The sequence below is a fragment of the Corvus kubaryi genome, unplaced genomic scaffold (assembly GCF_017639235.1).
Source record: "Corvus kubaryi isolate FWS band 111438036 unplaced genomic scaffold, C.kubaryi_AGA036_p1.0 72, whole genome shotgun sequence".
Taxonomy (NCBI): Eukaryota; Metazoa; Chordata; class Aves; order Passeriformes; family Corvidae; genus Corvus; species Corvus kubaryi.
In genome coordinates this window covers 3249098-3266727 of record NW_024582060.1, presented here as the reverse complement: position 1 = coordinate 3266727, position 17630 = coordinate 3249098, and the positions used below count along the sequence as shown (strand labels likewise).

The window sequence follows — 17630 nt, the reverse complement described above, 5'->3', positions numbered from 1 at the left end:
GTGAAAATGAATTCTTTTCCATAAATTTGAAAGAAAGTGCCATTTATAAGACTTTCCAGGCAAAAAGGAAGTAACTCTCCTTTCCCTGTTGTAGCTGTGATGCCATTTTGGGGGCAGTTTTATAGTCACACAATGTCAAGTGCTGTCTCCCACTGCAGTGGTCTGTGTACCACAGGTGCCTTAAGGAAACTGATTAAACAGAATCAGTTACACAGCCCACAGGTCTTCTCCATGCTGATTTGAGGTATTTATAATCCTCTTTGCAGATATTTAATGACTGGATACACAAAGAAAAATATTCTTAAAAACGAACTTGTTTTAAACAGATAGTAAAGCAATTTTATTAAGCAGAAAGATACCTGCCTCTCATACCACTCTTCATCTACCAGTCTTCACCCAGTTTGCTCCTTGATGCTGTTCTAAGCTATCATTAAAGGATTTCCCTCCCTTCGGTTCTCCCTTTTTTTCCCCTCCTTACTTTTTCTACAGGACTGACAGTATCTTCTGAATTTATTCCCCCTCACTGGACAAGCAGTACCCACGGGACAAGCAGTCTTCTTTTTGTCTCTTTTGTTTGGTTTTTTTGTAGTAAAAAGACAGGTACCTTGGAACTTCCTCTTCTTAAGCTCTCTCCAAGTTCTCCAGCACACAGGAGAATAAAAGAAAGATGCTGTCAGTAGTGATGCACACCGGGGCCTGCCAGCAAAGAACCACGTGTAAAAGCATTCAGTTCTGGAGGTTATATGGTCACTGCCAAACTGGAGCAGAGTGCTTTGTAGGAGGAAAGTTCCTGATTAAAATAGTTCATATTCCACCTTGCACTGCAATAATCTATTAAGAACTGCCTCAATTTAAAAAAAAAACAAAAACAAAACAACAGAAAAAGCCAACAAAAACAAATTATGGTGTTTTAAAGCCTAAGTTTAGTGTACATATACGCCAGAGAGAACCAATGTCACGGAAAAGAGTGAATCAATGCCTGTTTTCCATAGGCTCTGAATGAGGATCACACACCTTTCTGGAAGCCATGCTGTGATGGAACTAACCTCAGCAGAAGGGCAGCCATTCCATGGCATCTTTTCCACTAGAGGTCAGGCTGAAGGAACTAATGATCTATTTTAGCCTTCAGAATCTATGAGTGGGAGTCACTAATCAAGACTTGGAAGCCTGAATACCACTTAAAGTGAATCACAAAGAGGTATTAGATTTCTAAGTGTCCACCAGCCAGAGACATTTAATCATGAGAGTATTTTAACACATGTCAATACAACCTTTCAGAAAGCACTTGGTGCCATCTCAGTTGGCAGGACAACGTTTGGAAAAGAGAAAAGTTCTTCTTAAACCTCAACCTTGAAATGAAAACTCCATTATCTTGAATAATGACATTCTAGTCACTTTAAAAAGGGTATTATAAAAGGTTTGCTTTTTATTTTTTGCTCTTAGAAATTACATCCATTACAAGCATTTTCCATGAAAAATCTAGATTGAATTTGTTTCTGTAAATAACTAGGAATAGGCACAGCTAAGCAATAATGGGCTTCAAGTAAATAGAATTTTTCCAAATCCCAAAGTGATTTGAGCTAAGAGCCCAGGCTTTTCTTCTTCTGTATTTTGATGACAAGCAATTCCATCACTTTCAGAAACATTGACCCAGCTTCTCAAAATAAATACCTCGAAGGCGGTGAAGCTCAGACATACACTTGTTTCTGAAAATTCAAGGAAATGTTTAATGTATCATTTATGGTTTTAAACACATTCTTCATTGTGACAGGACAAAAAGTCATGATCAAACAGTAAGTCCTAGCTCAGAGCTCTTCACCAGTCACCATCTCTCCCAACAATTCATTGCCTTCAGTGCATGCGTCTGCAGCCAGGAAACCAGCACAGAGTAATTTTGGCCAAAGGTGTGTAAGCATTTACCCATAGAGACAAAAAATAAATAGAGGAATTGCTCAGGTTTACACTTCTGAAAACAAAGCAGCCCATGAAATTCCCTCAGAGATGAAGTCAGCTAACCAGGTTACATCAGCTGGCATTTTGAAGTGCTTCACGGTCAACTGTCAGAGCCACTTCAAAGATACAAAACGTACTTGGGAGAAGAACACAAAATGCCAGGAATAATGAGCAAAGAGAAGAAACCCTGCAGTTTCTCTGGTTGCCCAAGACTGGTGATGGGAATAAGGGGCATAATGAACAGAAATGAAGCACAGAAGATGACGGTTTGACCTCTTTTTACGTGTCTCCCATAGACCAGCCCTTTCTGTACTTTCACCAGGTCAAAGGCAGCACACCTGCTGATAACAGTCAGTTGTTTCATCATTTACAGGTTACTTCATTTAAAAATTTTGCAAGAGAACTTGATAACAGCAGTCTGAAATCCACATGTGCATGTTTTAAAAGGTGAAAACTCAGTTTAGCTCAGTAATAAACTCCACTAACACACTCTTTCTCCTATGCTAGCTCTCCTGAAATATGCCAGCCTTCTAAAATTTACAGCTGTACAACAGGTACAGTGCACCTCTCCAGGGCAGGGACCAGAGAAATGCAAGAGCTGTGTGACAAGGACCAACCACTCCAACACACTTTATGCGGAGCTGGCAGTCGGCGTTTGACGGAATCTGGTAAGGCACATTTCCCAGATTGAGCACGTACCCCGCCCAGATGCACAGATGGTATTTGTGGGAGCAAAGGAAAATAAAATATATAGGTTTAAAATAAATGCAAGAGAAACACAGAATAATATTGAATCACTCTAGGTATTTCTAAGGGTTTCCATCTATCTTTTCTACTTCTCAGCACATAGCGAGTGTATGTTCTGAGCTTTGAAACCACTTAGCAAATGGAAGGGATTTAAAACTAGTTATGTTTCAAATATAAGATTACAGAATTAAAGAAAGGCTCCAGGAATGAGATCTCTGTACAGAAGCTTGATGCAAAAGGAGTTAAAAATGCTGTTCCTGCATATGCCTGGCATTGACAACCAGGCTTGTCTGAAGAGCCTTTTCCATGCTAAAGGAGAGGACTCGCTCTGCTGCTGAATTTCAGATGGGCCCTCTGCACAGTGGCTACATTCCCTTTGTTCTAAATGGATGGAAAGACACACAGCTGGTAATAAGAGACAAGCTACAATGTAGTGAGGGAAATTGAGCTCTAGATGCTGTTTTTGTGATATAAGGGAAAAAGAGTAGCCACAGACTGATGAGAGATGGCAGGTTGACTGTGACAACGACTGGTCTGGGACACAGTTCCAGGCTGCAGCCTTGCTCCTCCACCCTCCATCACTGGTCCTTCTCAAACCAGAAGAGCTGATGGCCTTTGTTACAATGATACATTCCAAGGTAGCTGCTCTCAAGAGCCCATAAAAAGCTAGCAGAGGAAGAAAGAACAGGAGGAAAACAGCACAGGTTGGAAGTGGTGGAGAAAGATGGCAGAAGAAACAAAAGCCCACATTTCCTGTTGGAGCCTCTGCTAACCCAGAGGTGCCGATGTGTGCTTACTCTGCCATGTCAGGAGTTGAAGCTCCACAATGTTCAACTTTTAATCACCATCTCCTCTCATCCTCCTTCTACAGGTTCCAGCTCTTTATTTTACCCACTAGTTAAGATTTAACCTTTCGTAAATCAATGTTAACATCTTGATTTCAAGTTCCACCCTCTCTTCCTTAGTAGACATGACTTAAACACTACACTTGAATTGTAACAAAAATCTTCTTTCTTTGGATTAAACCAGTCTCTCTGAATTCTTCCCTATCCCTTCTGCCACCCTTCTGAGTTGCTTTACATAACACTGCACCAACTTCCACCTCACAACTGTGGGTAGGTAGGAAAGCTCTTCAGTGTTACTTCTTGCAGTACTACAACTACTGCTCCCATGCAAAAAGCTAAACAAAATCTTTGACATATGGAGGCAGCAGAGGGAACTCTCCAGCCCCCCTCTGGGCCATCCCTTAGGAGCACAGCTTCTGGGGTAGGAAAGGAAACCAAATGTGTTGTGCTCTGACTTCTGCCATTTAAAACTTCTCAATTACCAGCACACTGTGATATAAAGGTTTTTCTGGGTCACTTGAAATCTCACGCTATTATTTAAGCCAGAGCTACTAAAGAACCCCAAAAAAACCAACCAAACAAAAAGAAACCAAGGAAAAGTCTTTAAAGAATATATTCCAAACTAATACATCATAGAAAGATGTAAGCAAAGAGCAAGATTTCCTATCAGAAACATATTTATGACAGTATGACACACAAACTAATTATATATGTAAATCTGAAGTACTTGATATCTACATTTGCAAGTGTCACTCATTTTATGCTGAATTTATTCAAAAATGAAAAGAAAATCCTCTACAAAGGGTCTACATTTTATCCAGTCACAAAACCTACGTTTGCTGGAACTCCAACGGAAATAATTACTTCAAATTTTCACCAGAGTCTCCAAACAGAATTTAGCACAAAAACTTTCTTTCTTTCTAATCTATTCAACTGAAAGAAATGGAGCTGCAATGGTTTAGGTTTTTTAATCCCAAAGTGGATTATAAAAACATTTTCATCAAAGATTTTTTTACAAAAAGACCAGCATTACTGGTTATATCTTATTATTAAGGTAAGCTTTCTTCAAAGAACTCTATGATTGGAATCTCTTCCTGATACATAGTGACATGCTATTTGCTGGCTGCAGTGAGAAGAGTCGAAATGAAAACAAAAATACAAACAGGCTTTTTTTTAAATCTTGTCTTTATTGATTTAGACTTCAGAGCTACAGCCAAAAATAGCGCATCTGTAGAAAATTATCAAACAGGCTATCAGTACAGCATCATTGCATGTTTAGAATTGTAAGCACTTGACAGATCACAAAGGGAACATCCAATCTAGTATTTGGCAGTGCAACCCATGAACAGGGAATACACGGAGAAGGATTCTTTTTCCTCCAAAAAGAAACACTCCTGAACAGGAACAAAAAGCTTTTGTTAAAAAAAAAAGAATTCCAGTTACCACAGAAGACTCATTGGCTCACTCAAGACATCAACGTACAGCGCTGGAAACTTTGTGTGGAATGTCGAAGGGGACACGGAAGCTACAGCTCTGCTACAGGAGCCACGCTGTCTTCAGGACTTTGTATGCCATGGAGAAGGTCACTGAGTAGCCAACTGCCCAAGACAAACCTCTGCCAGGCTGGGGAAGAGGGATCAAGTATGCAAAAGTGTGAAGGATCCTAGCCCCTGTGAAGATCCTGAAATGCAGCAAGGCTGTGGACAGCTCGGGGCCACTCAGAGCATACAGCAGTCCAATGCCAACAAATGGGACAATATTTTCAAGGTCATTCAGGTGGCCTCTGGAGAAAGAAGCAAAGTTATTTTAAAGTGTTACATTTTGTTGAATAAACCACTTCAAGCCTCATTATTTTTCAGCATCTTCAGAGCATGCTACTACTCAGGCCCTAAAACATTTCTTGGCTTCCTCCGCAGAAGGGACTTGATTCAGCTACTGAAACAATTTTGGCATGTTCACCTGACACCACGCTGGTCTCTCCTGCTGCATCCCACGTTTTTAAGCTTTTAATCTTCTGTATGAAAGGTCTTAGTTTTTCCCCAGGATCTTGATAATATTAAGGACTTACATGAGGTGTCTGAGTGCACCTGGGTGTGCAAGAGTGTGAAGTCAGGGAGGAAGAGAGGTAGCTGTTATTTTCTTGGAGCCTCACTCAATTAACATCAATTAACTGGAGGCCTGTGACAAACTATTAGAGTTCATGGCCCAGTTGATCTACTTTAATCCCACAAATCCAGTTTGTGGTCTCCATAAAGAAAATATGAAACATCCTACATAGGAACCATTCTATCAAATGTTCATGAAGTTCCATCATCTTGAAGAAGGTTATTTTTGAACATCTAACAGGTGTGACAGTTACGCTTTTCGTTCATTTTTTTCACTCTCAGCACTAAAATAGCTGAAAAAATGTTTGAAATTTTGCAACCATAGTGTAATTTACTAAAAATGTGTTGAGAACTCTGTATCTTGAAGCATTCTTTCACATACCTTCCTAAACTTTCCCAGCTCCTGTCACCTCTTTAGATAAATTATACTTCCAGCCAAATTTACTGATTGAAACAATGTCTAAGCCTTACTAATGATGTCAAATTTCGGAGCCAGCTGGAATCAGGTCATGGCACTGTCTTGCAGGTGCTTTTTAAATGTATTTATCATTACAAGGAAACATAATCCCTCCAGGTTTTTTATTCTTATTCCCCCTAAAAGTACTCTGAAGAAAGCAATCTTTTTTCTATATCCATAAACAGAACACATCCAGTCACTTATACAGAAGAGAAGCCATGCTAAATCTATGTGGCATTATCTATTGCCATGAAGCTTACAGAAGAAAATACAGTAAACATCCACTAAGAACCATTGTTGGGAGGAAAATATGGATGCTGCAACACCAACAGAGTAACTATAACCAAGCTGACTTACTAGATCTGGGGATGTCTGAAAAACTCCACAAAACAGCAACACAGGATTTGGTAATACAGTGTTTTAAAAATCTAATCTGTGAAAATGACTGAGGTGGTTGTCATTTCTCTGCCACAACAATTTGAGTTAAATGGGTCATAAAGTTAGTCTCAACTTAGCTGGCCTCTTAAAATGTACAAAGAGAAAGGAATTACCCCTCACCAAAAGGTCTCCATTTTTGTGTAACACCCATGAAATTAAGCAACAACTCCATGAACGACTCAGGGGCAGAAAAGGAAGGAGCAGAACATCTTTACAGCCCACTGAGATTAGACTCTTCTTTCTAAGATTTTAATGCATAAGAGACATACAAAAATATACTTTATGAAACAACAGCTGTCATTTGCAAGGATGCAGTGTTCTTAAATCAGAGCTGGTATATATTTTCAAGATGTTCCCTAATGGAGGTTTAAATGAGAAGAGTTCACTCACATTCAAGTTTTTGGTATAAAAATAAACTTAGCCTCATCAAGGAATTATGATGTGGAAAGCATTCTGTTAAAGCTCTCCTTGTTAGCACAGGTGTATCAAACAGCATCCTGAACGTTATGATTTTGGAAACAGAAAATTTTGCCATGAGCTACATTGACTTGTGGTCATATGTTACAGTGTTCTCACCACTTTGCCCGTGCAGAAAGGCCACTACCCGAGAGTTAGTTATTATAACCAGACAATGGCTTATTGCTTTTACTATGCACACTGACCATTTAAATGTGGACAGGTTTGTTCATTTAAACTAATTAATGCACTAGATTACTACATAAAGCAACATAAAACACACACAGGCTTGACAGAGAACGGGGTGAAATAAATTCCTTGATTCAATATTATTCTGCTATTTAAAATAACTTTGAAAGGTTCCTGTGCATTACCTGCGTATGCGTTCAACATCCGGATCAGTCCTCAGGTACTTCTTAGCACTCTCCCCTTTTCCAAATGATGCTGTATCTTCTGGGTTGACAAATGCCTGTTTCAAACACAAGAACACAAGAGACATTAGAAGCCAAAATGTTTTATCCAGTCAAGGCAGCTTGCTATAAAGGTCACTCTTTTTACCACTTAACTCACCTGAAGTTAAAAGCACAGGGAACACAACGTTCACTGCATTACTGTTTTCTTGAGCCCAGCCTGTACAGTTTGTGTGCTGACAAATTAATATAATGTAATTTATGCATTTAGATAAACCCTTCTTGTGAGATGGACAAGCCTGCATTAAAGCCAGTGGGCTGGCAGAACACAGGCACCTACAAGGTAGAAGGTCTGTACTGCCCAAATCTCTTTTTCACCATTCCTGACAAATTATCTGAAAGTCCTTTTGGATCCCTTCCTTCTACAGAAGTCTACACATCAATAGCATCCAAAAGCCTTATTCTCATCCTCATTTATGACCAAGTAAGTGTCTCCCTTTCCTCTTAGGTATAAATTCTTACACTTATATGACCCATTAGTACCTCAAAATACTGCAAGACACTACTTGAAAACAACATTTAATTCAGGCAGTGCAGACTGCAGCAGATCTCTCCCTGCTGACACATGTAGTAACATATGCAGTCTGTGGACTGTTCAGGCTATGCAGATATAAGTCAAGAAAATCTTCTGATTTTAGGAGAGCTACATGATTGCTTCCTAGGGCAGCCTTGATCCCTATTTGTGAACTGTCCCCAGCCTCAGAATTCTAGAGGTGCGTTAACAGTATCATCAGCAACACTTTGCATTCTCTTGCTTCACTGCTTTCCTCTGTTTTCTTCTTTCAGGACTTTTTTTTATTTTAAATAGAGTATTTATAGTAAGTAGAAAGTTAAAATTACTTTACTGATTTTTTCTGTTTGTAATATTACTAACATAATAAAACCAAGCACTCCAAATTAATGAAGGCCCTATTGTCATCTACATCCACCTGGAACCACAGAGCAGTTCAGCTGGGTTCTCTTGCAACAAGCAGGAACAAAGAGCAGCATTTCAACAAAAGGACTGCACCAAAATCCTTGAAGCACACAGCATCTTGCAGAAGCAGATCTCACAAAAACAGCCATATGAGGCACACTCAGGGCTCTTTCAGCCAAGGACCAAGTGTTTCCTACAGAGACCATGAGAAGATGCCTAGAGAAGACCAGGAACAGTGCAAACACAACACGTTTCCCATGAGCACTTTCTTCTAAGGTAGATGCAGCTTCTACACTATTTAGTAAACCTCAGTGGATCTTTCATATTTTTATCTAGCCTAAACACCAGACCACAGATTTTCAAATATTTTCAAATGTTTTCAGGTATTTTCAGAATTGAAAATCCAATTTTCAGCCTGCCTCTCACTCTAGGAAAAAAAAATTTCTTTTCAGATACTGACCTACCTGCAATGGGAAGACTATAACAATGAGAGAATGCAAAAAGCTTTTGAATTACTGGATGAAAGGGTTATAGGTGAATAAAAATCTATCCCCTCTTCTGACCCTACCAGTTGGTTATTCATGTAATATGGCTCCATATCACACTTTTTTTGCTTTATAAATTGGGTACCCTGGACATGAGCTTTCTGCAGAAGACAATGGAAATTACAGTTATGAAAAACTCTTTTTTAAAAATAACAGAAATGTTTTAGAAGAGTAGAGTAAGTCAAATGCAAGTACAATTCAGTTCCATAATTATCTCATAATTAGGTTAAAAACATCATCCATTTGAGACCAGCAGAGCACCACAATCAGAATCTCTCTAGAACAGGGAGGAAGAAAATGAATAGCAGCAGTATTTGGGAGCTGAAAAGACATAGCTGTGATATCTCTGTATTTCAGTACAAATGCCAATCTATTCTCCCAGCCAGTATTTCCAAATGATTACCTTCCTTGTGATCCTGAAGTACGCTGTTATCAGACTCATTAGCATCATTTTTAGAAGAACAATGGCTGTGTAAGTGGCGTAAGCCCGGAAGACTTCATTGTCAATTAACTGGGTGGCTTTAGCCATTTCTCCCCTTCTCACAGACGACCTTTAAAAAACATTAAAGTTAGTTAATGCTAACATCATTGCAATCCAAAATTCTGACAACAACGTTGTCTTAATAGCCTTGTTTTTTAGCATCACTGCAATGACAGCACGATATTGCTACCATGGAAAGTTTCTTTTAAAACAATTTCACCCCCTTTTCTATTTTTTTTTTTTCACAATAGCATAATATCATACCTTAAGATGATAAATTATACCATTTGGCTTCCATTATAACTGCTTATTAAACTATCAAGGTACAAACTACCAAAATATTTAATGCAATTGCAGAAACAACACTTAGTCACAGAAATCAGTACTCCTTTGAAATAACACAAGGAGTTAGACCAATTTTAGACCAATTCATTCGAACTAGCAAATTTCCCTAAGCAGCTACCGGGATAGAAGGAGTGTGTGACAATACTATGAACACTACACTGTGTGAAGAGAAAAATTAGTATTGCCTACTCTTTTTTGTGTAAAATGGCACAATTATAATTGCACTTCAGCTTTCAAACTAACCAGGATCTTCCTACCCAGCAGTAACTTGTGATCAAACCGAGTTGAACATGCACTTTTCCCCTTTGAGACCTTGTTCTTAAAAATTGCTTTTAGCATGACTCACAGGCAAAGATTAAGTTGTAGTGACAAAAAGGAGAGGACTATTTCTGCTTTTATCATGGGAGGTTTAAATTAATGAAGTCTCCTTCCAATGAGACCGTACCAAACCCACAATCCTATGGACACGGTACATTTTTTATCAACACCAGAAAGTTAAGAGGTGCTGAGGAGTGAATGCACGTGAAAAAAAAAAAAAAACACATCCCCATGCACATTCAATTTTTGCTCTGCACAGAACCAGGCTTTTGCCTCACCAAGTGCTTCAACCATGCACTTAGTGACTAGGAATCCACAGAATTAGGATGTCTTAGCTTCACTAGAGACCGAAATAAATGAATTTTTTTTGTTACAAATAACTTACTTCCTGCGATATAATTTTAACAATAGTAATAAAAATGTTAATATTCACTTGATTTCAGTTTTAACAATCTCTCATCTTGTGTTCAGCACAGTCAGCTGTTGCCGAACAAGGGGAACTTGATGAGCCAAGTGCACTATAGAAGACTTGCTCTGAAGGCACATCCTCGGTGAGGAAGTGGGCAGGATGGAGGTAAGCAGCTGTTTGCTCAGTGAAAACAAATCTAGCCTTGCCTGCACCTGTCTGCTGTGGTGATGGGGTTTTGCTCCCTCTCTTATCGTTTCTAAAGCAGTGCTTGGGTCACTGGGTCTAGCACAGGGGTCTATGGACCATGGGAAATTAATTCAGTGTAACTCTCCCTCCTCTCACATTACAGTCCAGTTCGAGATAAACAGCGACTCGGCGAAGGCTTCTCTCAGAAATGGACAGCAATTGTTTCTGCTTACTTTAACAATCTTGTTAACACGTTTTAACAGAACTGTCCTACTACTTTTAACTCTGTATCACAGCAAAAAGCACACGGTGTTTCACACAACAAAAACAAAGTAAATCCACGGCGTCAGAGCACATTTCCCCAAGCGACGCTGAAAATACACCCAAGAACGATGCAGAGGGAAACTGTTCCCCAGCACCTTTGGCGCTCCACCACATTTATCCATTTTCCCTCGCCGCACCGTGGCCTGCCCGAGCTCCCAGAATGCCCGGGGCCTGCCTTCAGTACAAAATGGAAGGGCACCGAAAAACCCGGGGTGTCAGCACCAGCAGAAATGCGAAAAAACAAACCCCAAACACGCAAACAGCACAGGGTTTTAAGGGATTTGCTCATTACGGTTACAAACAGCCTGATCTACATGGGCAATAACAATAATAGTAACAATGATATGTTATGTATGTATATGATATGACCCTCCCGCCGCCCTCGCCACGCGTGTCCCGGGGCCCCTCGTTTGTGCGTGCTTCAAATGCTCCTTCTCCAAGCGCGCTCCCGCCGCAGGCTCCGCTCCCCCAGCCGCCGCTGGTTCCCGGCCCGGCCCCGCGGGAGATGCCCCCGCCGCGCCACCGCGTCCCCGCCGCGCCGCCCCCTCACACCGGCGCTCCCGGGGACAGCGCCGCTCCCGCGCCGCCCTCCCGCACCCGCGGCCGGGATCGCTCCCGGCACCCGCCGCCACCGCGCAGCGCCCACACCTCGGCCTTGCCCGCGGCGATCCGAGCCCCCCTGCTCCCGGGCGGACACTGCGCCGCGGCCCGGCCCGGCCCCGCCTCGCCCCGCCGGCCGCGGAGGCGGGTCCCGCCCGGGCCGCCCTCACGGAGCCGCGGTGCCCCGCGGGCTCGGGGCGGTCACCCGGGAGCGGCGGGACAGGCTCGGAGCCCAGCAAACCCGGGAGAAAGAGAAGGAAAGCGTGTGAAACCGAGGGAGGAAAAGCCCTCCTGTCTCACCACCCTTGGACAGGGGGAAACCAAAGGCTGTGGCCCAGACGGGCGCTGGTAGTGACAGCCAAGTTCAGCGACTGTGCAAATTCCCAAGAGGGCTCAAAGCTTATCTGAAAGTACCTGAAGTCTCAGTATTTCGGGCCCTTCGTTGTTCTGGCGGGCCTTAACTTTTACCAAAGTGGAAAAAATTAAACACGCTTGTATTGCCAAGCCATCAGCACTGTTCCAATACAGATGCATCGTGTTTCTTCACAAAGTGAAACAGAAAATTAAGGAACTCCGCAGCTGGCCACAGACTTGTCCTACCAGTGTGCTACAATGTGATGAACAGAGGGAACCTGGCGTTCCTGAGCTTCCCAGTGCTTCTTCAGAGAGAATTATTCTAGTCCCACAGCACTCCTCATCAACAGGAGCAATGCTTGTGACTAAGCAGCTCATGATAAGCAAGACTGAAGAATATAGAGATAAATGTACTCAGATGCCCAGCAAAGGTTTCAAAACTAATCCTAAAGATGTGCACGTGGTCAGAAAGGGATACAATTTTTAAAACTGCATTCTTACAGAAAAATCTCTCCTCTTAGCTATGTATATTCAGCATTCACTGATGGTACTTCTGTGCTTTGTGTCATATCCTGTCATGTCACGTCACGTCAAATACCTGTGTAACTCTTCTTAAAGTCATAAAATGCAGAAAAACCCATTTGAGCAAGAACTGTAGTATCAGAACTGTTTTTAAATGTTAGTAGGAGTTGGGTTCAACAACCCTTGTTCTCACTAAGAACACAGCAAATACTGTTTCTGCTGAAGTCAACAAAAAACTCACAGGAGCATGGGTCCATCCCAGGGAACAGATTTATTTCAAAAAACATGGAAGCATTTCTGCAGCTCATGACTTAGTTCAAGCCAGGAATTTTATTTTCATCCTTTTTTTTTTTTACCACACATAACACATATCATAATCACATGGTGTGACTGAAATAAAACTGTAATTATCTTCTAGTACTGCCTTTTTGATTGTTTGGCATTCTAATCCTTATCTGCAGTCAGTTTTAAAAGCAGGTAAACCTATTAAGTTAACAGTTAAACTAAACACACATTATTACACTTGAGAGGAAAAGCTGGTAATTGATTTATACAAGTTCTCAGAACTACACCTGGAAACACCAGAAAGCCAGAAAAAAGGTGCTTTTCATTTGCTGTAGGTAAGATATAAAAAGAAGCATAAATGCATGTAGAAATTCTACAATTTCCACGCTTTCCTTTGAATTTTACATTCCAGTTTTTCAGATTCTGGAAATTCAGATTGATTTATGTGACTTCAAAAAAGCACTTCTGAAACTGGGAAAGCTGCTATTCTCCCAGTCTTTGAATTTTGAGGGAAACAACTTGTTAATTTTTTCCTACCTTCTTTGAATACCCCTAATTCTGAGAAAGAAGATTAGGAGGAAGGGAGAAGGACAGGAAGGGAAGAAAAAGAAGAAAGAAGGAGAAAAGAGAAAGAATTTTTTTTAAAAAAAGCAAGGTAGGGAAAAAATAGAAAAGAGAGAAAAAGACTTTAAAAAGAAAGTTAAGAAGAGCAGGAGAAGGCAACAGAAGATAAGAGAAAGGAGAAAAAGAAAAGATAAAAGAAAAAAGGGAATAAAAAATAAAAATAGAAAATATTAAACAAGGAAATTAAATCAGAAAAAATAGAGAAAACTAAAAAGGAAAGGAGAATTTTTTTAAAAATTAAAAAGCAAGACTGGAAAAAAGGGGGAAAAAAAGAAAGGTAGAAGGGAAAAAGAAAGAAGCAAGAAAAGCCAAGATTTCTTGCAGACCCTGATCTACTTAAAAGGTTCAGATCCTTAGAGCAAAGACTCTTCGAGGGCAGAGAATAAGAAGAGAGAAAAAGTGGAGCCATAGTCTGTAAAGCAGAAGTGAACTTGTGCCCAAGGTCTATTTTCTTCTCAAAGTTCAGTAGCAGCATAAAGTGCCTGTAGAACGTTTGAAAACTGCTGTGATCTAAGTGAGGCTGGATGCATAACTGTGGTGATAGTTGCTCCTGAGGGGCCCATTCCCACCGTCCTTACTCATGTGAATTGTCCCTTGGATGCTAATAGGAATACTCTTGTAAATCAGGGCTGCCATATCAGCCCAGTGCCCAGGGTTATACCGATCATGAAGGGGTTGATCTTGCAAACCTCATTCGTGTGAGCAGCTCTTTTTCATGGCAATTTTCCCATCGACTTGAAGAACTATCCATGTAGCCAGAGACAGTAGAATCAGGACACAAGTTTAGGGTCAGCATAAAAGTAGGAATAAAAGAGTTTTTCATTTAACCTCCAGCAAGGAATGGATACTCCCCAAGAAGGCCAGATAAGTGCAATCATTCTCTTTTAACTGCAGGGAGGGCAAAAGAGAGGCACTTATTGATCAGACTTGTTCTGTCCTGTCTCCTTCTCTGGCTCCATTTATTCACCATAATTAGAGTGGCAAAGAAGGCAGCAAGAGTACACTTTCACCACGCCTCAAGCTTTTGTTCAACATCCCCTTAGTAATATAAATTAGGCGTTCCTTCAAGTAAAATTGGCAAATTATGCCTGCTTCATGAAATAAACCAGTGCTTTACAGAGTAAAACAAATCATGAACACTAAGATTCAATCCATATTTTAAGTTAAAATCTGAAATGCTGTTTAAATACCACAAGAAAAGTGTTACAAAAATGTTTAGTATGACGGACCAGAGTCATTTTTTGTACTGCTCAATTAAAACCTGCAGCTTCTGGTTCGGAAGCACTTTCACTGTATCAAATGTTGACACCTATGTAATTTCGCTGTGATTCACACACTTCTTCATAAGATCTCAAGCTGCTGTTGGTTTCTCTAGGGAACTGCTTCAAAAACAGCAAGAAAGGATCGTTGTTCCATTGGGAATGCTTCCTGCTGGGTATAGCTCAGTGAAGGGTTCTCTGGCATAAGTTGCCTTTCAGTTGAGCTTCTAACACCGAAAGAGCAGTGTCCATCCATCTGTCTCTTTTATCCGTGCCACTGTTTAGAGGACAGCAGTTCCCAGTATTGGAATTTGCCATTTTTACAGAATTCCAGATGCTTATTTGTGAGACAGAAACAATAGGAAACAATTGAAGTGACCAGTCACAGTGGGTGGTGACCAACAAGCAGGGAGAGAAAAGGGTACAAACTCTAGAAAGCACAGGAGTGGTGATATCTGCTGGTTATCTGCCCAGTTATACTTCATTTATACATTATGCAGAGACCCCACAAAGCCCATTTACTGGTCATTATCAAGCTATCATCTAAAGCTGCTACAGTCTTCCAGATCAAAAGTCAGGTGCAGAGCAATCATAAAACCCCAACACAAGTAAATGATCTGTAATCTGTGCCCTGCCAGCTTGGTGTCCCACTTGAGGAACAACTCAGAAAGGGGTTGGTGGGCATATAGGAAAACCTTTTTAGTAGGTCTATAAATGGACCTTTATTTTGCCTTGATTCCTCTTTCGCTGCACAAGAATACTGCAACATCTTGCAGTCTTGCTTCTGAAAATAGGTCTGCAGCACAGAACCACCTTTGCAGCTGGCAGTAATGCATGTGTGGCGAGGTGTTTAAAGCCCTGTGCTGGACTGAAGGGGAAAGCTTCACTCAGCTTTTGTCATGCTATTTGAGCTGTACAGTTGCTTTTATTAGGAAAGCAAGATATTATTATTATTAAAGGACATGGGAGAGTGGATATGTGCCCACAAAGCAGAGTTTTCAGCCACCATAGTAACTTTCTTTTAAACTAATCCAATGAGAGGGTTATTTGTTAAACATTATTACATACAGCTCACAGAACAAAATCTGATCCTTTAAAATAACACTGAAGTAGCAGAAGGAGAAAGTATTCACTATAAAAGCAGAATGCTTTTCAAATTTCACTTCACAGATTGGACTGACAAGAGTGTAGAGAGCAAAATGATTTTTAAGACATCGAGGTTTTGATCATTTATGTAAGAGTCCAGTGGGTTTTACTTGTTATTGTACTACTTCTCTGCTCCAGAGACACAAGGAAATTACAAAGCTGGAGACCAGACTGGAAGATTTCTTGCCACAGTGACACTCCAACTGCACACAGAAGGCTTGAGTGAGCTACTGAGATGAAAAAAAGTATCTAGCAAGAAGTTGCCAACTTATCTCTGCAGGCAAGATATTTCTTTAAGTAAACAAGCAAAAGCTTTACAGTTATTGGAAATACCTGTAAACAGACAGACCCTATATGTCTGTAGATAAATTGGTAAAGTGATAAAGTTGATTTTTGAAACTCTCCCAGATCATGCATTGTACTACTTGTATAGATATAAGTATTTATGTAAGGCAGTGAAAGAGTTTGGCCCTGTGGATTGAAGCAAGCTCGTTTTCTCATGAGGGTTCTATGCTACGCTTGGATGGCCTGAACCTTTGGTGTCTGTTAACCTTGACTGGATTCATATCACAGTTGAATATCAGTAGGCTAAATGGTCCTAGTGCACATTATTAGTCATCTAAAATTGGAGTTTCTTAACACTTTATGTGCGTGTATATATATATCACTGATGGGATGTGAACCGTGTTTAGCTAATAGAGCAGCTCCTGCCTGGCATTTTGGTGATGATTGTGAGAGCTGAAAGCAGGGAAGAAGAGGGGTACTAATGCCCAGGTGGTTATTCTTGAGGAGTAAACATCTGAAAGAATTAAATGTTCAGTGTAAGCAAAATACTGATCAGTAGTAATCACTCATCCTTCCAACAGGCAGGTATCACTATCTGGTGGGCTGTGCATGGGATTCAGTGGACATTTTACATCAGAGGATGTGGGGAGAAGAAAGAGGGCCCCCAGATTTGGGGTGTCTGTTTTCATCCTGCAGGAAAGGAAGACAGGAGATTTCTGCCTTCAACCACTCAGCTGTGTCCAACTCACAGATTGAAAGGAGTTGTGTAATGAACACAAAGTGAGTAGATTTTGCTAAGTTAGAAAAGAGTGCCTGGAGAGTGCTTGTCTGGGACTTACCTCTGTGTGTGAATTGTTCCTATGTAAGGGCTAAGAGGCAGGCTGTGTAGTCAGTGTGAGGCAAACATCACTGTTTTAAAAAATCAATTAACTGCAATTATAGGGCTAGTCCTACAGTACCTTTGCAGTATGCAGAGCTTCCCCAGGTAGCACAGCTATTTTTATTAGCAATCTCCCCTCCTCCAGCTCTCTATACAGAGCCAAGTTTAGAGTCAGCAAAATTACTTGGAACCAGCACATTTTATCCCCAACAGCCCAACAATTAAACTGTATTACCATACATTAGGCTTTAAAGGGGTTCCTTTAGTGCAGAGTATAAAAGGCTGTAAGGAGAGACAGAGAGGCAAAGAAGACAAACATTTCATGTGTAACAGGTTAAAGTCCTCCTCTATGTCTGTCCATTGACTTCAGCTGGCCGGGGATGAATACAGACAATTCAATATTTAACAATCAGCAGCTTTGCTTAGTCGGCAAGAAAAGAAACAATTTAAGGTCCAGAGCCGTCCCCGTGCTTTTTCTGCCTTCCTGAATCTCCACTCAGTTGCAGTAGCTCTCTCCTAACAGAAATGACACTCCACAGGGTAGTCTCTTGGATATTTTCTGCTGTGGTGCAAGATTACTCCTCGTGGTTTTATGGGGCAGCAGTAGACTTTAATAGTCACCCGAGACAATTATTCAGATACTGTATTGTGCAATAAGATTGCTTTTGAACAGCTGCAGA

At 40.8% G+C, this 17630-nt stretch overlaps 2 protein-coding genes across 2 annotated transcripts; one reads left to right on the top strand and one right to left on the bottom strand.

Annotated features, from left to right (window-relative positions):
• Positions 1 to 1395: 1395 nt before the first annotated feature.
• MGST1 (microsomal glutathione S-transferase 1) lies at positions 1396 to 11748 on the bottom strand. The gene is made up of 4 exons (XM_042050226.1): positions 11644 to 11748; positions 9336 to 9483; positions 7376 to 7470; positions 1396 to 5328 (listed from the first exon to the last, which is right to left on the bottom strand). Exons 2-4 carry the CDS (start codon positions 9459 to 9461, stop codon positions 5082 to 5084), a joined length of 468 nt encoding a protein of 155 aa, XP_041906160.1. The 5' UTR covers positions 9462 to 9483; positions 11644 to 11748; the 3' UTR covers positions 1396 to 5081.
• Positions 11360 to 11947, top strand: LOC121675105 (proline-rich protein 2-like). Its single transcript, XM_042050159.1, has one exon. It carries the CDS (start codon positions 11360 to 11362, stop codon positions 11945 to 11947), a length of 588 nt encoding a protein of 195 aa, XP_041906093.1.
• Positions 11948 to 17630: the final 5683 nt, after the last annotated feature.